Source organism: Salvelinus namaycush, unplaced genomic scaffold, assembly GCF_016432855.1.
Source record: "Salvelinus namaycush isolate Seneca unplaced genomic scaffold, SaNama_1.0 Scaffold410, whole genome shotgun sequence".
In the NCBI taxonomy this organism is placed as follows: domain Eukaryota; kingdom Metazoa; phylum Chordata; class Actinopteri; order Salmoniformes; family Salmonidae; genus Salvelinus; species Salvelinus namaycush.
The window spans coordinates 36420-60119 of NW_024061099.1; the positions used below are offsets into that span (position 1 = coordinate 36420).

Below are 23700 nucleotides of genomic sequence, written 5' to 3' on the forward strand. Positions count from 1 at the left end.
CATTTCATTACTAATGACAATCAAGGGACGTGACAGTAATGTTGGAATGGTTCTAATGCTTTAGGACCAGCTCAAAGCTCAGAGTGATGGTAATATGCATTGTAAATAGTTGATATTCAGAATGAATCTAGTCTATTCATCTGTAACTCCTACTATGAACTCCTACCTACATGAGAAAGTACAAGTGTTCTGTACAGGGAAAGAGACTGGTTGTTATTGTTGTTGTTTAGGTGTTAAGAAACATTACTGGAGTTCAAGAACACTTACATCTTCTGTCCCATAAAAACGCTGCAGCCTCCTCCTTCTGTACTCCATGGATGACCTGACATATGTAGACTCCTCTATCTGACCTCCTGAAGTCTCTCAGCCTCAGAGACACGTTGCCTCTCTCCAGCTCCTGGGTGATCAGACTCAGTCTGCCCTCATAGTCACTCCTCTCTGTCACCTGGCCATTCTTATACAGGTAAATACACTCTGTCTCTTTAAACCACCTGATCGTCGTGGCAACTGCACTGGTGTCAGGTGGGAGGTGAAAGGGGAGGGTGACATATTCACTTATATTAGCCCACACCTTGTCTTCTGAGGTGAGTTTAAACTGATCTGTTCAGAAAGAGAGAACATTTCATGTTTAATGACATCATCTGTGTCAGGAACACAAATCCTCTCAGTACATTTATAAACACAGCTGAATTAAAAACTACAATAGACATACAACAACCAGGACCATGTCAATTCTAAAATACAACCCCCACAATCCCAGACAGACAGATTCATTTGAAGGAAAGTATATATGTCATAGAAGAATGTGATACTACAATCTAGAATGATATTATCCCATTTGTTCCCACATCTTTCCCAGACATGCCACTATGCAAATCTTATGCCACTAGTTAGCCTAACATGTCATCAGTTTTGCAGGTCCTTTGCCAATACACCTCATCCCTGTTACTTTCCTATCTCAGCCCTGTTACCCACTTTCCTTAGGCCTGTATTCCCCAAGTCACCAACAGTAACCTATATCCAGCTATTCACTGCACACCCCAACCCTGTTATCAGCATGTTTTAGTCCTGTGACCTCTGACCTGTATACACTAATCATTTCATAGATAAACTAATATTACAGTGGTATAACACATGTGACCCAGCCACAATCACTTGTTTCTACCACAAACGTTGTTGCCAGAAAGGATTTGATTGGACAATAGACGTCCATCCAGCCCCATTACCTGTATGAACCTTGTGTATCCCTACACCACATTATAAACCAGGGAAATCCATGGGCATACTCATATAAAACAGGTCTACCCCAGTGTCCAAGCCTCAACATTCATACTAACCAGGTCTACCCCAGTGTCCAAGCCTCAACATTCATACTAACCAGGTCTACCCCAGTGTCCAAGCCTCAACATTCATACTAACCAGGTCTACCCCAGTGTCCAAGCCTCAACATTCATACTAACCAGGTCTACCCCAGTGTCCAAGCCTCAACATTCATACTAACCAGGTCTACCATTGTGCAAGAGACACTAAACAAACCTAATAACATTAAATATCACTTCAATTATTATACTAATTCACTTTATGAGTCTATACACGGCCAATTCCCCCTGAAATAACAAAATATGATGTTTTACAGTAAAAATCTCTGATTTAAACATCAGTAAAGGTTAATGGATAATGGTAAAATCATCTGTAACAATAGTTGGTTTAGTTCTGTTCTCCCAGATACATGAAAGAAAAGTTCATCATTAATTATAGAATGGTGACTTACTATGAACTCTGGACTCTGCCATTTTAACTGCAATAAAAAGAGAAAACATTCATATTTACATCATTACCATTCATCAAATTCTCTCTCTTGCTCAATCACACAGATACAAACATCACTTCCTCTTTCTCCAGTCCTCATTGTTTTAAAACAGGACTGTTGTGTCTAGTTTGGAAAGTGAAATATACTGACATCTCCTCTTACCTTTACTGGTCTTCACGTCCTCCACTTCACATTCAAAATAGTTGATTTAAATCCATAACCACTCTAATAGTCACTATATGTGCATATCAACATGTTTTTACAGAACAATCTACACCTCAGGCCTATACTGAGACACAACTTTCACCTTCACCTTTACACAGGCACATGGAGTAAACTCCTCCCCCCAGCCTCTCTGGTTATTAGAAAACCCAGTCACAAAGTCTAAATTGTCTATAGGCCTATCGTAAAATGTCATGAAAACAAAAATGTACATTTCTGATCTTAATTTAAGTTTAAGGTCAGGCATAAGGTTAGCAGTGTGGTTTAGGGTTATGCCAGAGTTGTGGTTTCAATTACTAAAAAAGTATGAAAATGAATGACTCACTACAGAGCGTCTGGTAAAATGTAAAAATGGGCAGGGTTTGTGGCTTTGTTAACTAGTGACCAACATTAGAGGGTTTATGCTATCATACAGCATGGTGCTGTCTTCTATCATCATATTTTAGTTAATCATCTCTAAAGTTCTAAAACTGTTTCAATTCAAATCAGAAGACCGATGAAATTGCTTCCATGACAAATAGTCTCAATGCTTTTCCATCCCCTCCTAACAAAATAAATGTAGCTGACTGGTTGTAATTTACAGTCATTACTTTGGGTTAGGGTGTGCAGGGGACAGGGCTGGGGGTAAAGGCTGAGTTTGGGTTAGGGTGTGCAGGATACAGGGCTGGGGGTAAAGACTGAGTTTGGGTTAGGGTATGCAGGGGACAGGGCTGGGGGTAAAGGCTGAGTTTGAGTTAGGGTGTGCAGGGGACAGGGCTGGGGGTAAAGGCTGAGTTTGGGTTAGGGTGTGCAATGGACAGGGCTGGGGGTAAAGGCTGAGTTTGGGTTAGGGTGTGCAGGGGACAGGGCTGGGGGTAAAGGCTGAGTTTGGGTTAGGGTGTGCAGGATACAGGGCTGGGGGTAAAGACTGAGTTTGGGTTAGGGTATGCAGGGGACAGGGCTGGGGGTAAAGGCTGAGTTTGAGTTAGGGTGTGCAGGGTACAGGGCTGGGGGTAAAGGCTGAGTTTGGGTTAGGGTGTGCAGGGGACAGGGCTGGGGGTAAAGGCTGAGTTTGGGTTAGGGTGTGCAATGGACAGGGCTGGGTGTAAAGGCTGAGTTTGAGTTAGGGTGTGCAGGGGACAGGGCTGGGGGTAAAGGCTGAGTTTGGGTTAGGGTGTGCAGGGGACAGGGCTGGGGGTAAAGGCTGAGTTTGGGTTAGGGTGTGCAGGGGACAGGGCTGGGGGTAAAGGCTGTATTTGGGTTAGGGTGTGTAGGGGACAGGGCTGGGGGTAAAGGCTGTATTTGGGTTAGGGTGTGCAGGGTACAGGGCTGGGGGTAAAGGCTGAGTTTATGGGAGGCTGAGTTGAGGCGTCTGCATGCTTCCCAGCCAAAACAATCTGAAGATTTCTTCCATATTAATGATGATTGTAGTGTCTTCCTTTCCTCTTGACCAGAACCACTTCCCAAGCCTGAAGCGGGGTTGTTTCGGACGCATACAGTCCACATTCGTAGTTCCCAAACGGCCAAAACATTCATTGAGATCCAGAGATATGGTGCAACAAAAAGGTTTATTCTTCTTATATCTAACAAAAAAAAAATATCCAATCAACTTAAAGTATAGATTACTTGACGTGAAAAATACATAATATGACCTGTTTGTTTGTCTGGTCATGTTACGTCCGTCATCGGAATGAGACCAAAGCGCAGCATGGAAAGTGTTCATCGTAATTTTAATTGAATGAACACCAAAACAACAAAGGGAAAAAACCGAACATAAAGTTCTGCAGGGCTATACAGCTACTATGCAAAAACAACATCCCACAAACTAGGGTGGCAAAACAGGCTGCCTAAGTATGATTCACAATCAGAGACAACGATAGACAGCTGCCTCTGATTGGGAACCACACTCGGCCAAAACCAAAGAAATAGAGAAAATAGAATGACCACCCAAATCACACCCTGACCTAACCAAATAGAGAAGTAAAAAGTCTCTCTAAGGTCTTGGCGTGACAGTACCCCCCCCCAAAGGTGCGGACTCCGGCCGCAAAACATGACTCTATAGGAGAGGGTCTGGGTAGTGGTGGTGGCGGCTCCGGTTCGGGACGTAGCCCCCACTCCGCACGCTGATCCCTCCGCTTCCGTGGAACCGGACCGTGGATCATCTGAACTGGGAACCACCGCTGGAGGCTCGGGACTGCAGATCGTCGCTGGAGGCTCTGGACTGCGGATTGTCGCTGGAGGCTCTGGACTGGGGACCATCGCTGCAGGCTCCTTGCCATGGATCTCCACTACAGGCTCCGGCCATGGATCATCACTGGAGGCTTCGTGCCATGGATTATCACTACAGGCTCCGGGCCATGGATCATCACTGGAGGCTTCGTACGTGGAGCCAGAACAGGTCTCACCGGACTGGGGAGATGCACTGGAAGCCTAGTGCGTGGAGCAGGCACCGGATACACTGGGCCGTGGAGACGCACTGGAGGTCTCGAGCGTAGAGCTGGCACAACCCGTCCTGGCTGGATGCTTATTTTCGCCCGGCAAATGCGGGGCGCTGGCACAGGATGCACTGGGCTGTGAAGGCGCTTCGAAGACAGTGCGCAGAGCCAGCGCAGGATATCCTGGGCCGAAGAGAAGCACCGGAGACCAGGACCGCTGAGCCGGCACAATCCGTCCTGGCTGAATGCCCAACCTAGCACGGCAAATGCAGGGAGCTAGCACAGAGCGCAACGGGCTGTGAATGCGCACTGGAGACACAGTGCGCATCACCGCATAACACGGTGCTTGACCGGTCACTCGCTCCCACGGTAAGCACGGGGAATTGGCTCAGGTCTCAACCCAATCTCCCCGTGTGCCCCCCCCATTTTATTTGGAGTTGCCTCTCGGGCTTCTGTCATTGCCGTGACTCCTGGTCTCATCGCTGTTCCTCCCTTGCTGCTTCCGCCTGTTTCCATGGCAGGGTCTTGTCGCCTGCCATAACCTCCTCCCATGTCCATGAGGTCCTCCACTCACTTCTCTCCCGGGCCCAGGATCCCTGCTCCTCCTGGCCACGCTGCTTGGTCCTTTGGTGCTTGGATGTTCTGTTATGTCCGTCGTCGGAATGAGACCAAAGCGCGGAAAGTGTTCATCGTAATTTTTTTTGAATGAACCAAAAGTTCAAAAATGAACGTAAAGTTCTGCAGGGCTACACAGCTACTATGCAAAAACACAAACTAGGGTGGCAAAACAGGCTGTCTAAGTATGATTCCCAATTAGAGACAACGATAGACAGCTGCCTCTGATTGGGAACCACACTCGGCCAAAACCAAAGAAATAGAGAACATAGAATGCCCACCCAAATCACACCCTGACCAAATAGAGAAATAAACAGGCTCTGTAAGGTCAGGGCGTGACAGGTCAAAAGACTATAGCACTCCCGCGTCTAGCTTGGACTCCCCCTCCCCCGAAGGCCCAACTTCCTGTCTTTATCCTGTCACTAACACACCGACCACAGTACAATGAATGGACAAGAGGGGAAGCTAAAAAACGAAGGTACACTTATAACAAAGGAATATATCTCAATCAGGTCAATATAAATCATCAAGGTACCTGATATTTCATCATATACATTCATATTTCATATATTTACACGTACATGGAGCTCTGTATGTTCTGTCTTTCATACAAATATGTCCACATCGGCTCTAACGATATTCAGTGATGTTTTTTGTTTTTTTTATCGTTTGGATTTCTAAATTTAAAAAAAAATGGGATTAACGATCTCCATCAAACACACGACATTCAAAAAATAGCATTTAGACATATTTTTGGGGGTTTTAATTTGTTGTGTATATTTTTGGTAAGAGATGTAGTCTAGTGTTAACTGACAAATGTTAAGGTTGTTTTGAAATGCACTATGAAAGATTGTATTTTATACCCAATGTCTACGATTTGGCTTTGCTATTTCCGGTTCACTGTCAAATACCTCCCTAGTCCTCTGGATGGCAGTATTGCTTAGTTTCTGTAATAGTCACAGTGTCCTTTCCAGAGGGAAGACAACCCCTCTGTTTATCAAATCCACAGTATCTTATTTAAAACCATTACAATCTGGGCACTTACAGACAGTATCCATGTCAGCACTAATCAAGACTTTACTTTTCAAAAAAGGCACCAGAAACCATATACTTTTTTTGTTCAATTATCTTTAAATTTAGTCTCAGTATGACAATTTTCAACAAGTTTCTACTGTGACATTCTGCCCAATGCTGTGTCATGTGGTAGCCCCTGGCAACAGTGTTTTACCCTGTTCATCCTCAAACCCAAACCAGTATGTTCTGACCCAGCTGTAGATGTGCAGTATAGCAGCAATTCACTACAATAGGTGGCTTTTCTGACACTGAATTCAATGTAAAATTATAGATTTCGTTTTTTATTTTGAGTACAAAAATATACAAGTGATGCTAGATCTTATGTTTTACAAGTAGATATTTAAAGTTGCATTTGATTTCAACCTTTTATTTTTCAAGTTAATTGTCTGAATTACCACTAGCCATGTTTGTTAACAGCTGATCTGCCGTTCTTGTCACGCCCTGACCTTAGTTATATCTTTGTTTTCTTTATTATTTTGGTGACGAGGGTGGTTTGTTAGTTTTTGTATGTCTAGGGTTTTTTGTATGTCTAGGGTTTTTTGAAAGTCTAGGTGTTTATATGTCTATGGTGGCCTGAATTGGTTCTCAATCAGAGGCAGCTGTTTATCGTTGTCTCTGATTGGGGGACCATATTTAGGTAGCCATATTCCCTTGGGTATTTTGTGGGTTCTTATTCTATGTTTAGTTGCCTGTCTGCATTATCCGTATTAGCTTCACGTTTCGTTTTGTTGTTTTGTTCAGTGTTGTTCTTCATTAATAAATTAAGAATGCACGCTTACCACGCTGTGCTTTGGTCTCCTCCATACAACGACCGTGACAGTTCTCTATCTAGACAATATTACCATGTCGTCTTAGAAGGTTACTGGTGATTTGTCATTAACTATTTCTCATTGAGCCCCATTCAGTGAAACAGTTCATTCAGCCTCATTTACTGCCTTTATAAAACATAGCTGATATGGCTGACTTGCTTTAACAAATATGGTTTCTACTGACACTGGAGATGTACAAACTATGGCATAAGGGGACGACAAGCGGATAAGAGGCAATCCGTAATTTCGATTAAGACGTTAATGAGCGAGCTAGGACGGACGTAGTCAATATATAAAATGGCACCGATAGAGAGGGCAGCCGTGCTTCTAGCCCCGAGGAAACTTTGCAGTGTTATTTCTTACATTGTTAGCCCAGACATTTTAGTGTGTTATTACATTCAGCCGGGAAGAAGAAGGGCGGGGGTGTATGTTTCTGTTACGGGATTTTTGTGTTTAATGACTAAAACATGTATACATTTTGACTTAGAATTATAACTCATAAATGTTGAATGTTATGTGTTCCTTGTTTAGAAAGAATGGGTTTATCTTCAGACAGGCTAGAATGATGTCTCTACCCAGGGAGGGGAAAGACCTTGAGTTGGTTGTAGATAGTTGAACAGGTGGCAGACAGTAATGACAACTCAAACTGTATTGCCATTGTATCCGAGAGGAGGATGGACATTAAAACCTATGACATCATCTTTATTATATAACCTGATGTAAAATGTATTATGATCAGTACTCTCGAGAATAAACGCTATTGATTGATTGATTTTAAGACTGGTATCTGTCCATTTTATGCAGATAATTATCTTACAAATTCTTATTTATGGGCAGAGTGTTTTAATTGAATTGGTTAATAAACAGGAATCAAAATTCCTTTAACAATTTGGTCTTTCGAGTCGGATCTCAAGATCTGCCTCTGTCGTTCCAAGAAACTGCTGAAAACCGTGCACGGGCGGATCCAGGATCCGTAAGACAAAGACCTGACCTCTGACTTGGGGGTTTATTTCAGGCCAGTGGTGAACTGGTACACGACAGAGGTGGTGACGAGAATCCAATGAACATTGCTTTTCCCAGTCAGCGACAAGGTCAGTAGCCTATATTCTCGATTCTGGGGGGAATGATTTAAGTTATCCTTGATTTAATGTTCTAAAATGTTTAGAATTTATCAATAATAGGACCTTTGCTATTCCAAACAGATCCAAGGGGTTTTGTATGACCGATACACAGAGACAGGTCCGCAAAAGACCTGGGGCAAGGTGCACTGCCATAATTTAAACTAATCTTAGTCATGAGAGGCAAGTCCCGAGACTAAGCCGAGATACTGAAACAGGTGTTGACGGGTGCAGTCGTGTTGTGCAAATAGGACAGCCATTAATTCAAAAGACATACCTAAATAGGCTTTGTGAGAAGGAAGGGTGGTTCTGTTCGGGCAAGATGACTGCACTTATTCAATACTGAAAGAAGTATCAAAAAAGGTGGAGAGGGAAACTAAGATCTATAAATCTGAGCCGAATCTATAGACAAGAGGTTCCACGAGAGAGGGAAACCTAATATAGCGGAGTAAGATACGAGATATTAACTTTAAAAGTCCTCTGACACAAAATAATAGGTTATTAACTGGGACTTTACGCCCCCGGGGAAATAGCTTATATTTGTACGGGTAAGATTTAATGTCCAACAAATGCAACGCTATAGATAAAGTTTCCAAACGGGAAAACAACCAAAGTAATTAGGTAAAAACTAACGGTAAGAACAACACATACAGATAGTGATAAATACCATAGCTACTAGGAGCGACAAGATTTATTAAACATGGGTAGTAAATCCTCCGAGGAGGTCCCGGAATGGACGGGAGATTATCGTTATATGAAACAGAAAGACAAAAGGAACATTGAATTCTGTTTAAAATGGAGGAAAAAATACGAATTTGACGGACGTTTAAATAAAGAAAAACTGGAATCAATGATTAAAGAAACAAATAGGGTTTGTGGAGACAAGGTAGATAAACAACGGGCAGAGGGGCTTGATACAGCAAGGGTATGGTTAGCCGAGGCGAGGAAGAGAGCTGAGGGAGAAAATAAAAAATTTGTAGGTTGTCGGGAACAGAAAACTAGGATTCCCACGGCTCCTCAGGAGGCTCCCCATAAGCCTAAATTGCATCCCTCTCTGGCCGATCGAGCGTGGAGAGATAATCCTGATGATGAAATAGTGGTGGTGAGGAGAAGGCAGCAGGTGCTGCCCGCACAACCACCAACACCATATGTGGAGCCTGCTGGAGCCGCGGGAAGGACAAAAGTGGACAGAGACCGTCAGAAGAAAGGGGGAGATAGATGCTTTAACTGTAAAACGGGTAATTTCATTACAGATTGTGAGGCTCCGTGTAAATACTGCAATAAAATAGGCCACAATCACCGAGACTGTAAACAGAGAGAACAGGTTGAGTCAAAACATCTGACCGTAATTATCGGGGTAATTCTGAACAGGCATGAAGGAGGCCTAAAGGGGAAAGGACCTAAGAAAGACAGGGAGAACAAGACGAAGTTAGACAAAAATGCAACGTCAGAAGAAGGGAGAAAGGGGGGACAAAGATGTTACAATTGTAATAAAAACGGACATTTCGCCAGGGAATGCGAGGCTCCATGTAGATATTGTAAAAAAAAAAAAAAGGACATCAGCGCCGCGATTGTAAACAGAAACCCCCGAAATTATAATTCAACTAAGGGGAAAGTCAAGCGCGATTGGATCTATAAATGTAGGACTATTTTCTGGGAATTGCCTCAGCGCCGGAGTTTGCGACTACAGAAAGTTGTAATAATGGGGTTATTGGCTCCTTTGTTCCAAAAGTGATGGTGGTTCAGGGGTTAAATGGCTGCCTTCCAAGCTTGAGACCGGACTTCGATTCACGGTAAAGGCTCTGACTAAAATCTGGGTCTTTAATTAATAATTAAATAAATTAAATTAAACCATTTGTATGTTTTGCCTGAGACAATACGGTCGTTAGTATCGGATATAAACTGAAACGTTTTAATAACTAGTTTAGGTTCAAATGAAAGACTAATCTAATTCTAAATGATGGCGATGCGCTTTCGATGTGATACGTTGTGTTGACTCAATGATCTGCGTGAATAATGTATGGAGACGTGAGTCGTATTTATATTACTGAATCGTAGAAGTGTCAGTTACCTAAACCGGATGAATTCTAAAGAATAACGATAAAGTTGTGCCCATCGGAATGTTATAATTATTATGGATGACTGACATGCGATTTGAATTTAGCGAAGTATATGGTACGTTTACATTTTGGAATTGAGACAGTTGAGAAGTTGATTTTACTTTAACGATAGTTTTGATGCAAAACTCAGTTGGAGTAAGTAGATGTTTTGCCTAGAGGCAGGAATAAGAGAGTTAGTTTTGGTATTGTATTGGCTACTAATTTTCAGAGTACGTTGCTAGAGACAGGATGATTTGTTGTGTAACGACGTAAAACAACGTCATTAGGTGGGATACACGATTACCTTACTCGAATGGATTTGGCCATTGTTCAGGTACACTATTTTCTGTACTTCTGGCAGTATAATTTTGATTGAGAGATGTTGATTGATGTCGTAAATTCTATTCAAGATCCAACCTTTGTGATAAATTGGGTTTGGTTTATCGAACCCGTACTATTGCCTGTTGCAGTTAGTCAACAACGATTTACAGTTCGTTGAAAGTTGCTGCGTTCTGAACACGGGTTGAGCGCTAGTTGTTGACATAACTCACGATGCACTTTTGCAACCAGGCAATGATGTTGTGACTGTGATTAATTTGAATACATATTTGATAAGAATTCTTATATTGGGGATTGTTAATTCCATTTAGTAATAAATACTATAGTAGAGGAGTTTTTTAATTAAAGAAAGCAACAGTGTGAATGTATATGTAAACGCATATCCTGATTTGAACTATACTAATCTATTTGATAAAATTACTAAACCTGTATATTCAACATTTGATAATGATTGGCAAATCCGTATATTTAACCACAACGTTGAATTTAGCATTGGGTATTATAGGAGGAACGGGATACAATTTGTACTTTCCCCACTGGGTGTGGCCGTATCAAATTATGACAGAGAAAATTGGTTGTGTCATTTAGAGGGAAAAGGCGTGCTTTGAGTCACTTTTCAAAAGTGGCTAAAAGTGATTGGTTTTTGGTTAGGGAACACCAGGGAATTCGAACAAGAAGTAAACGTATTCTAAACATTATTTTTTTTTTGATTATGGGGAACAATGAACGGCCCGCAAACTGGTATGGCTGGCTGGAAGTGTTTTATTTTAAAGGGACAGTACACGTTTAATCACAGTTGTGTGAGTGTAATGGCAGGGTATAAAGTATTTTGGGGAGACAATTTGGAGAAAGACTGAATGAGTTATATGAAACATCGAGGAAATTTAAAACGAATGATTTGAGGGTATTATCATAATTAAAGGAGGTTTTGCTTGTAGTAAACGTTGGGTTTGAGGGGAATTCCATGTGTAAATATCTTAAAGGGATACACTCGCATATGGAATATTTGAAGTTTTGTTTTCTGAGTTTTCATAAATACGTACATTTTTTTGATAAAGGGTTCTTTATTTTGTATAATATAATAAATTACACTTATTTGAAGTGGTGGTATGGCTGATGGCTTCTGAGGTGGTACAAGGTTGAGATTGTGGGTGTTGGTCTCCCGGGTGGCGCAGTGGTCTAGGGCACTGCATCGCAGTGCTAGCTGCGCCACCAGAGTCTCTGGGTTCGCGCCCAGGCTCTGTCGCAGCCGGCCGCAACCGGGAGATCCGTTGGGCGACGCACAATTGGCATAGCGTCGTCCGGTTTAGGGAGGGCTTGGCCGGTAGGGATATCCTTGTCTCAGTATGTAAAAATGTAATAAAATGTATGCACTCTACTGTAAGTCGCTCTGGATAAGAGCGTCTGCTAAATTACTAAAATGTAAATGTAAAAATGTTGGTGGAGGATGAAAAGTCACTAGAGGGCGCCATTGGACAACTTATGGAGGTTCATGTTATTGTTTAGATAAAATACAGTGGGCTCCTGAAGGAGATATCTCATTAGTGCAGAAAGCGTATGATATAGTTAGCATTCGTTTTGGCCTCATTTGTTCATAGTGTGAATAGTATAAAGTGGCGACCTCCCGGGTGGCGCAGTGGCCTAGGGCACTGCATCGCAGTGCTAGCTGCGCCACCAGAGTCTCTGGGTTCGCGCCCAGGCTCTGTCGCAGCTGGCCGCAACCGGGAGATCCGTTGGGCGACGCACAATTGGCATAGCGTCGTCCGGGTTAGGGAGGGTTTGGCCGGTAGGGATATCCTTGTCTCAGTATGTAAAATGTAATAAAATGTTTGCACTCTACTGTAAGTCGCTCTGGATAAGAGCGTCTGGCAAAATGCAAATGCAAATCTGTGGTGATTCAGGATTATTGACAGGATCGAGATAACCTTATTTAACCTATGTAAGGACTTTAGAAATTGCCACCATAGACATTTTTTTGTTTGGTTTGTAATTCCATGGGTTCAGATAACAGAGAGACACTTAGTTAATGTTTGAGACCAAGCTACAGGCAGTGAAGGGACTCAAGGCCCAGTATAATCAGTGGAATGCGTCCCGAGATAAGCCGTACCATTACACAGAACTTAGAAGGGTGGGTGCGAGCAGAGCAGAGCAGAGAGATAGGAGTGGCACAGACTGGGTCACGGTTACTGAGGGGAGACAGAGGGAATGAAAAACTTTGTTGGTTTCAGGAACTAAGGGAAAGCACTGATAACTTTTAAAGTAAATAAAACACTTAACAGAGAATTGTTATGTTGATCCAGGATTGATACAAGTGCGGAGCCAAGTATAAAAGGGGGGAAGGTCTAGGATAGGATGTGGCCTATCAGATAATAATAATAAACAAAAAAATGTTTTATATATATATATAGCGTTCCCAACTTACTTGGCGGACACGAGTATGATAACAAAAAAATTAGGTCAAGATATTCTTCCTAGAGTTGGGTTCCTAGGATAATAATGGATGACATTCTAGCTAATCAAATAGAACAGATAGAATGACAGAGGTTCTAGCAGAACACATTAAAAAACTGTTTGTTAACCAAACCTGTATGTCCAAGATTTTATGCTCTACAGGAGAACTACAGGAGGGGATTACCGACATGATTGGGCCAAGGGACTGGATCTGGGTCCAATCACCTGAGGAGAATAGGTGGAATGCAGCCCCATTGGGAGGGGCCAGACCAAGCACTCCTTGTGACTGTAGTGAGAATAGCTGAAAGAGCTACCGGGGGGGGCATTTCACACTTGTAGGAGGGTGGGACACACTGACACTGTCGAACAATCACAGGGGTAGGAGCAGAACCAGAACCAACAGGGTACTGGGGGCCAACTCTTACTGAAGAATCCCTAATACCCGACCTTTCCCCGCTGTGAGCGTTTATAGAAGTGAAGGTGTGGCTTGGCCTCTGGCGGTTGATATGTTCTCTGGGAGAGGGTGGGGCTTTACAGGGGCGCTGATTGGTCTGAGCTGTCATATTGTGGGAGTCATATTCCTAATACACCACACCCCACCTGAGTATGCAGAAGATGGTTTCGATGATGAGAATTTTGTATTAATCAAGCATAAGAGATCCCTTGATCTGGATAGACAGGAAGTTAGAGTGGAGGTTAGGAAGGATGTGTCAATGGAGTTTTATGTAGACCAAAAGGGGTCTCTGACTCCTGGGCAGTCTAGGACTAAAAGTCATTATAGAATTTAGGCTGTGTAGGTCTCCGTGTGGTTCATGGACACAGGTCATAGCTCACACACAGAGAGAGAGAGCTATGTAAAGCCATACATCCAATATTAGGAGCAGATGGAGTATAGTAAGGGTTGGAGTTTCTGACTGTGTTCCCGAGCAGAGGAAGTATTGTATAAAGGTATGAATTAACATTAAAACGGTAAAGTCCCAGGATTTCGGGTTATGGTATGTTGGTTTCGACCAGTTTTCAACTGATACTATGGTACCATTCCAGGTGGCAGAGGTTAGAGCTGGTAAGAAGACTATGGTTAGCCAGAGTTCAATTCATCTCCCTAACGCCACGGACATTCCTAGTATAAACATCCAGGTTAAAGGACCTGTACGAATAGTTCAGACAATTACCTTAGAGAAGTGATAGAGGTGGAGACTGGGTTTGGGGATTCCAACTTTGGTTAAAATGTCTGTGCTACTGCCAAACCACAGCTGACCACCATCTCCTTTCCATTTGATGGAATTGATATACTCAGGGGAATGGCCTGTATGATAAAGCTGTTCATGAAGGCAGGGAAGCCAGACAATGACAGTTGCTTTGATCTGCATAACCTTTATCCCCATGTGCCCATTACCTCCATTCCTCCTTTCACAGTTACAGAAGGACACTATTATTAGAGGGCCTGGCACATTAAAAACGGATGGGATGAAGAGGAAGTAAGACCTGACTGGATGGTTGACTCCCGGCGATTTCAGTAAGATAAAAAGGCCCAGAGTGGATGTCTGGTTGTTATGTGGAGGGATGAGATGCCTACCAATTGGACCGATAGTATTTATTCAGACATGCTTTTCACCCTTATCTAAAATGAGGACCTCGAACCAGGTAGGAGAGAGAGGAGGAGTGATCCGTCCGGATCTTTTGACAATAGTATTTACATAGGATAGTATTGGATATGTTCTCGGCAGAAAAGGGTGGCGTGTGCGTCTTATTTGGAGCAGAATGTTGCACATTTATCCCTGATGACACGGCTCCAGACGGATCAGTGACCTAGGCCCTGATTGGTTTAAACCACCTTAGCTCACGAATTGGCAGAAAACTTTGGAGTGATAATTCTCTTAAAAAATGGATGTGACAGGATGTTTGGGGAATGGAAAATTGTCATAATCACTGTGTCATGGGCCAATTTCACCTGTATGAGTGTTTTAATTCCGGGTGAATGCTGTTTGATTCTGGGTGTGAAAGGTCTCATTTCCAGGACTCTGGAGAAATCAAGGACAATATTGATAAGGATATGAACCGATTCCAAGTTCTGACCAGTGGGAGGATGAATACTGGTTCCAAGACCGAGGATGGATCCGGCTACTTTGAGACATTATAAATATTTGTTCTCATCTTGTGTTGATGCTTTTTATGATTCTGATGTATATATATATACAATATATACAATATACAATACATATATATAATATACAATACATATATTGATGTAGTGTAATATGTTGCGGTTGATTTAGGTTGTATTTGGAAAACAAGAAATATTTCTAATAAAAATAGAATTGTGCTTTTAAATGTTTCTAATAAAACTAGAAGTACGATTAAAGGTATAATATTTAGTCATATGTTACGGGATTTTTGTGTTTAATGACTAAAATATGTATACATTTTGACTTAGAATTATAACTCATAAATGTTGAATGTGTTCCTTGTTAGAAAGAATGGGTTTATCTTCAGACAGGCTAGAATGATGTCTCTACCCAGGGAGGGGAAAGACCTTGGGTTGGTTGTAGATAGTTGAACAGGTGGCAGACAGTAATGAGGCTGTGAACTGTATTGCCATTGTATCCGAGAGGAGGTTGGACATTAAATCCTATGACATCATCTTTATTATCTAACCTGATGTAAAATGTATTATGATCAGTACTCTCGAGAATAAACGCTATTGATTGATTGATTTTAAGACTGGTATCTGTCCATTTTATGCAGATAATTATCTTACAAATTCTTATTTATGGGCAGAGTGTTTTAATTGAATTGGTTAATAAACAGGAATCAAAATTCCTTTAACAGTTTCATGATTAACTACACATGGTGTGATTGTGATATCATAATGGAACTCAAGTCCTTTTGTTCTCCCGACTTAGAATAAATACCTCACAATGAAATGCCGACCGTATTACCTCCCAGGAGAATTATCTTCGGTTATAGTCACAGCCGTGTATGTTCCCCCTGTTACACCTGTCCAGTGTGCATTCACAGGTGATTAGAATGCTTGTTATGGTCATTTTTACATGCCTTCATTACACCTGTCCAGTGTGCCTTTACAGGGGATATTAATGCTCTACTCAGACTCTGTCTAGAGTCTCGCTCCAGAGACTGGGTGGACCGGCCCCTGGGCAATCCAGCCAGCTCACTTCCCCAGGGATATGGGGGGAGGGGCCGGAGAGAGCTGAGGCTGACCCAGGGAGGGGGGCCCGACCCCCGGAGAGGGGAGCCTACTTCCGCCGACGGCCACCAGGGGGCACAGTACATCCAGCCAGCTCCCTGCACCAGGGATATGGGGGGAGAGGGCCAGAGATCTGAGGCCGACCCAGGGAGGGGGGCCGACCCCCGCCCAGGGCCACCAGAGGGCACCACTACAACCACCTAGCTCCCTACAGAGGGCCAGAGAGGGATGGGGCCTACCCAGGGAGAGGAGGCCAACACCCGGAGAGGGGGGCAGACCCCCACCCACGGCCAACAGGGGGTGCCAGTACATCCAGCCACCTCTCTTCCCCAGTGAGATGGGGGAGAGGGCCAGAGAGGGCTGTGGCCGACCCAGGGAGGGTGACAGAGTCTCCCGGAGAGAGGGGCCGACCCCCTGCCCTCGACCTCCTAGGCGGCACAACTACATCCACCCTGCTCTCTTCACCAGGAAGAGAGTGGGGAGACGGCCAGAGAGGGATGGACAAGCCCAAGGAGGGGGCCCGGCCCCTGCCCGTGGCCACCAGGAGGTGCTACTAAATTCACCCAGAGAGGGCTGGGGCCAACCCAGGGAGCCGGAGCCAATCCCCGGACAGGTAGTCCGAACCACGCCCGTAGCCACTTCATCCATCCAGCTCCCTGCCCCAAGGAGTAGAGGGGAGATGGCCCAATGAGGGCCACCAGGGGGCGCCACTACATTCAGCCAGCTCCCTGCACGGGCTGGGGCAACCCAGGGGGTTGCGGGCCTGATGAGACAGAATGGGCAGCATTGGGATGTCCAACAAATCATTACTATTTCTCTCTATAGCTGGAACAGGGAGCTGGCTGGATGAAGTGGGCCCACAGGGTTGCCCCAACTTCATCCAGCCAGCCTATGGACATCCCAATGCTGCCCATTCTGTCTCATCATTATTCCCCAAAATGCATACAGGTATGACCTCTGACCCCCCAAGGTGGACCCATGGAGATGTCATTAACATTCCAATTATTTTATACTTAATTTCATACCTTATACCTTATTTCATACCTCAAGTTAATAACATATCAATTGCCTGAAAATAAAAACTGAAATATTTAAACAAAAACAAATTAATAACAATTTTAAACTAAAAGACTAAAAAAGCACGTTAAGGAAAAGCAAAGCTAAAAAGGTGTGTTTTAAGATCCCTTTTAAATATGTTCACAGTTTCAGACCTCCTCAGGTTCTCTGCAGGCTATTCCAGAGGCTGGGGGTATAATAACTAAAGGCTCCATGCCTCTTGGTCCTAGACTTCAGGATAGTTAAAAGGCCAGAGGACCTGAGGGACATACTGGGTACATAACTTAAAAGCGTCACGTTCGTCGTATGGAGGAAGACAGGAGGACCAAGGCGCAGCGTGATATGAATACATCTTCTATTTATTTATGAAGATGAACACTAAACAAACTATACAATATAACAAAACGAACGTGAAGCTATCATACAAAGTGCAGACACAGGCAACTAGACATAGACAATAACCCACGAAATCCCTAAAGATTATGGCTGCCTAAATATGGTTCCCAATCAGAGACAACGATAAACAGCTGCCTCTAATTGAGAACCAATCTAGGAAACCATAGACATACATACACCTAGACTAGACAACGCCCCATAAACATACAAAACCCCCTAGACAAGCCAAGACACATAAATCCCCCATGTCACACCCTGACCTAACCAAAATAATAAAGAAAACAAAGATAACTAAGGCCAGGGTGTGACAAAAAGCATGTCTGACATGTATTGAGGTGCACTATGGAACGCCGTTTGGGTCGTTGCGTGTCAAAAAGATACACGTCAAATAACATTATTTGAACGTGTTAAATTATTATGTGACGTAGAGTCATTCAAGTCCTGATTGGTCAAGAAGCTTATTGAAGTGTATCTTTTGGACACGCAAAGACCCAAACGGCGTTCCATAGAACACGGCGTGTCGTTTCCAATGTGATCAAATGAGTCATAGTGGGCGGAACAAGGAAGGAGGTGGGCAGGGCCAGGCACGAGCTAGCGAGATCCTTTGGCGCGTTCTAGCATTGTTTGAATAAGTATTTATTAATTCATTCAATAGTATGTCTATAAAGACATTATCATTTGATGGAGGTGGTACAATTATTAGTAATTATTTCCTCCAGTCAACAGTTATCTGAGCTGAACCAATCATCAACTGGTCTATTTACTATTTGATACATTTCAAATGAATTAGTCTGAAAAACTGAATGACATCACTCATGTTCCCTGATTCAATCCTCTCTCCTCCAGACTCTCTCATACTTACCAAGCTCACCAGCTGATGCCACCCTCTTCAGCTTGTTCTCCTGGGTCTCACGTTGTAAATACCGGGATCCTGAGGCTATGGTGTCAAACAGAGAGGTGAGTTCTGTGTGTTAGACTACATCAGTATATACAGAACAAACAGGACCAATCAGATTTCTCCTGTCACTCAAGCCTCCCTCATGTAGGGACTGTGGGCACCAATGAGATCTGGTTAACTTCATAAATAATGTTGTTTTGTTATTGTCCTATCTCTGATCAAATGATTATGTTCATTGTTAGTGATAACCAGCATTGGGCTCTATGGCAGATACAGGATATTGTGTCAGGAGGCAGGGTTCTATGGAATATACATTCAGTAGAATCTGAAGGACATCTGACATCATAATCCAACCTACTATGAGAACATTTGGGGAGAGTATTGATTAATGTAAAGAAACTGATTTAATTTGTAGACTTGAAGAAGACACACTGCTGTTCACAAGGCCTAATTGTGGTGTGTGAAATGTTGAGCTATATGGCAGATATATTGTGGGAGGTTTATGGTATTGCTTCTGATCATCCATTTTCAAGATGGAGAAGAATTAATATTGATAACGTATAACACTATGTGTGAGTTATTACAGCTACATTCAATCTAATTTCAGTTGGCATTATATTATTCAACCAAATACCATACATCATATTGATATGACTGTTCATCACATTAGTTACTAATGTACAGTCGTGGCCAAAAGTCTTTGCCATGCAAATTAACTGAATCCCTAAAAAACATTTCCACAGCATTTCAGCCCTAGCACAAAAGGACCAGCTGACATCATGTCAGTGATTCTCTCGTTAAAACTTTTTAGGGATAGGGGGCAGCATTTTCACTTTTGGATGAATTGGTGCCCATAGTGAACTGCCTCCTACTCTGTCCCAGATGCTAATATATGCGTATTATTATTACTATTGGATAGAAAACACTCTGAAGTTTCTAAAACTGTTTGAATTATGGTCACGCGCGCTAGTCATGGTATGGCCATGTGTTCCATTACTCTGTAGACAAAAACGTATGCTCTGGTTGGAACGTTATTGGATATATATGATAACAACATCCTGAAGATTGATTCTCTACTTCATTTGACCAGTTTATTCGACCTGGAATATAACTTTTTGAAGTTTTCGTCCGAGTTCGCTTGGACCGGCGCCAGCGTTTGGACACGTGAACTAAACGGGCTAGCAAAATTAGTTAAATGGACACTAGTAATGGACATTATCGAACAAAACAACGATTTATTGTGGAACTAGGATTCCTGGCACTGCATTCTGATGAAAGATCATCAAAGGTAAGGGAATATTTATGATGTAATTTCGTATTTCTGTTGATTCCAACATGGCGGAGAAATGTTGTGTATGTCTGAGCGCCGTCTCAGATTATTGCATGGTATGCTTTTTCCTAAAGTTAAAAATAAATCTGACACAGCGGTTTCATTAAGAACAAGTGTATCTTTAATTGTATGTAAAACATGTATCTTTCATCAAAGTTTATGATGAGTATTTCTGTTATTTGACGTGGCTCTCTGTAATTACTCCGGATATTTTGGAGGCATTTCTGAACATGGCGCCAATGTAAACCGAGATTTGTGGATATAAATATGCACATTATCGAACAAAACATAAATGTATTGTGTAACATGATGTCCTATGAGTGTCATCTGATGAAGATTATCAAAGGTTAGTGATTAATTTTATCTCTATTTCTGCTTTTGTGACTCTATCTTTGGCTGGGAAAAATGGCTGTGTGTGTTTTTTGGATTTGGTGGTGATCTAACATAAATATATGTTGTGTTTTCGCTGTAAAACTGCCTTTTCAGCGGAATGTTATGGGTGTTCCGCTAGCGGAACCCCTGGGCGAGAAAGGTTAACACAGGTGTGAGTGTTGACGAGGACAAGGCTGGAGATCACTCTGTCATGCTGATTGAGTTCAAATAGCAGACTGGAAGCTTCAAAAAGAGGGTGGTGGTTGGAATCATTGTTCTTCCTCTGTCAACCATGGTTACCTGCAAGGAAACATGTGCCGTCATCATTGCGTTGCACAAAAAGGGCTTCACAGGCAAGGATATTGCTGCCGGTAAGATTGCACCTAAATCAACCATTTATCGGATCATCAAAACTTCAAGGAGAGCGGTTCAATTGTTTTGAAGAAGGCTTCAGGGTCCCCAAGAAAGTCCAGCAAGCGCCAGGACCGTCTCCTAAAGTTGATTCAGCTGCGGGATCGGGGCACCACCAGTACAGAGCTTGCTCAGGAATGGCAGCAGGCAGGTGTGAATGCATCTGCACGCACAGTGAGGCGAAGACTTTTGGAGGATGGCCTGGTGTCAAGAAGGGCAGCAAAGATGCCACTTCTCTCCAGGAAAAATATCAGGGACAGACTGATATTCTGCAAAAGGTACAAGGATTGGACTGCTGAGGACTGGGGTAAAGTCATTTTCTGTGATGGAGTCCCTTTCTGATTGTTTGGGGCATCCAGAAAAAAGTTTGTCCGGAGAAGACAAGGTGAGCGCTACCATCAGTCCTGTGTCATGCCAACAGTAAAGCATCCTGAGACCATTCATGTGTGGGGTTGCTTCTCAGCCAAGGGAGTGGGCTCACTCACAATTTTGCCTAAGAACACAGCCATGAATAAAGAATGGTACCAACACATCCTCCGAGAGCAACTTCTCCCAACCATCCAGGAACAGTTTTCCAGGAAATGCATTTTCCAGCATGATGGAGCACCTTGACATAAGGCAAAAGTGATAACTAAGTGGCTCGGGGAACAAAACATTGACATTTTGGGTCCATGGCCAGGAACCTCCCCGGACTTTAATTCCATTGAGAACTTGTGTTCAAACCTCAAGAGGCGGGTGCACAAACAAAAACCCACAAATTCTGACAAACTCCAAGCATTGATTATGCAAGAATGGGCTGCCATCAGTCAGGATGTGGCCCAGAAGTAAATTGTCTTGAAAAAGAAGGGTCAACACTGCAAATATTGACTCTTTGCATCAACTTCATGTAATTGTGAATAAAAGCCTTTGACACTTATGAAATGCTTGTAATTATACTTTATTCCATAGTAACATCTGACAAAAATATCTAAAGACACTGAAAAGCAGCAAACTTTGTGGAAATGAATATTTGTGTCATTCTCAAAACATTTGGCCACGACTGTACATCTAGGGAAAGGGATGTAAGCAGTGCTACTATTGGAACAGTCTAAACATCACAGAATGTTTCATAATAGGACATCAAACTGAATTCATGCTGATTCCATGTTCATCTTGGAATGTGAAATGTTGACCTCTACAGCAGATATATTGTGGGAGTACTATGTGAAATATTGACCTCTATGGCAGATATATTGTGGGAGGACTATGTGAAAGGGAAAGGAAAGGGGGGATACCTAGTCAGTTGTCCAACTGAATGTATTCAACTGAGATGTGTCTTCCCCGTTTAACTCAACCCCTCTGAAATGTTGAGGACTATAGCAGACATTTCATGGGATGGCTATTTGAAATGTTGACCTCTATGGCAGATATATTGTGGGAGATCCATGTTATGAAAATTCTAGATAATTTGAAGAACATCTATGCATCATAATCCAACCTACCTTGAGAACATTTGGGGAGAGTATTGATAAATGTAAAGAAACTGATTTAATTTGTAGCCTTGATGAAGACACACTGCTGTTCACAAGGCCTGTAGTTTTTAAAGTATCAGATTAACACTCTGGTCTGTTCTTTCTCTTGCGTTATTGGTTGTCAATAAACAAAAAAGACAAATAATTACTCACGTAATGCTGATCATCCAGTATCCAAGATGGAGAGTCATGAATAATGATCATGTAAAACAGAATGCATTAGTTATTATTGTTCATTGATTTTCTGTCTCATTACATAATTTAATGAAATACCATACATCATATTGGAATGACTGTTCATCACATTCATTACTAATGTACATCTAGGGAAAGGGATGTAAGCAGCACTACTATGTGAGCAGTCTGAGAATGACAAAATTCTTCATACTAGGAAATTAAGCTGAATTCAAGATGATTCCATGTTCATTTTGGTGTGTGAAATGTTGACCTCTATGGCAGATATATTGTGGGAGGGATATGGTATGAAAATTCTGGATAATTTGAAGAACATCTATACATCATAATCCAACCTACCTTGAGAACATTTGGGGAGAGTATTGATAAATGTAAAGAAACTGCTTTAATTTGTAGCCTTGATGAAGACACACTGCTGTTCACAAGGCTTGTAGTTTTTATAGTATCAGATTAACACTCTGGTCTGTTCTTTGTCTTGTGTAATTGGTTGTCAGTAAACAAAACAGACAAATAAGTAATTACTCACCCAGGCTTGCTCCTGATCACCCATTATCCCAGAAGGAGAGTTATGAATAATGATCATGTAAAACAGAATGCATTAGTTATTATTGTTCAAGGAATTTCTGTCTCATTACATAATTTAATGAAATACCATACATCATATTGGAATGACTGTTCATCACATTCATTACTAATGTACATCTTGGGAAAGGGATGTAAGCAGCACTACTATGTGAGCAGTCTGAGAATGACTGAATGCTACATAATAAGACATCAAGCTAAATTCAAGATGATTCTCATTTCATTTTGGAGTGTAATGTTGTGAAATGTGAAATGTTGACCTCTATGGCAGATACAGTTGAAGTCGGAAGTTTTCATTCACCTTAGCCAAATACATTTAAACTCAGTTTTTCACAATTCCTGACATTTAATCCTGGTAAAAATTCCCTGTTTTAGGTCAGTTAGGTTGACCACTTTATTTTAAGAATGTGAAATGTCAGAATAATAGTAGAGAGAATGATTTATTTCAGCTTTTATTTCTTTCATCACATTCCCAGTGTGTCAGAAGTTTACATACACTCAATTAGTATTTGGTAGCATTGCCTTTAAATTGTTTAACTTGGGTCAAATGTTTCGGGTAGTCTTCCCACAATAAGTTTGGCGAATTGTGGCCCATTCCTCCTTACAGAGCTGGTGTAACTGAGTCAGGTTTGTAGGCCTCCTTGCTCGCACACACTGTTTCAGTTCTGCCCACAAATTTTCTGTAGGCTTGAGGTCAGGGCTTTGTGATGGCCACTCCAATACCTTGACTTTGTTGTCCTTAAGCCATTATGCCACAACTTTGGAAGTATGCTTCGGGTCACTGTCCATTTGG

General features: G+C 42.4%; 1 protein-coding gene across 2 annotated transcripts in view; it reads right to left on the reverse strand.

The window, feature by feature from the left end:
* The window catches only part of LOC120041178 (scaffold attachment factor B2-like), a 40965-nt gene that overhangs the window by 11810 nt on the left and 5455 nt on the right, over nucleotides 1–23700 (reverse strand). The window contains exons 5-9 of one of the 2 annotated variants that reach the window (XM_038986112.1): nucleotides 22852–22863; nucleotides 22284–22289; nucleotides 18471–18545; nucleotides 1772–1798; nucleotides 268–600 (exon numbers count right to left, since the gene is read on the reverse strand). In XM_038986112.1, coding sequence (XP_038842040.1) covers nucleotides 268–600; nucleotides 1772–1798; nucleotides 18471–18545; nucleotides 22284–22289; nucleotides 22852–22863 — 453 coding nt within the window. Of the gene's footprint in view, nucleotides 1–267; nucleotides 601–1771; nucleotides 1799–1972; nucleotides 2089–18470; nucleotides 18546–22283; nucleotides 22290–22851; nucleotides 22864–23700 lie in introns of those variants that run through there. The other variant, XM_038986113.1, reaches the window with a different exon arrangement.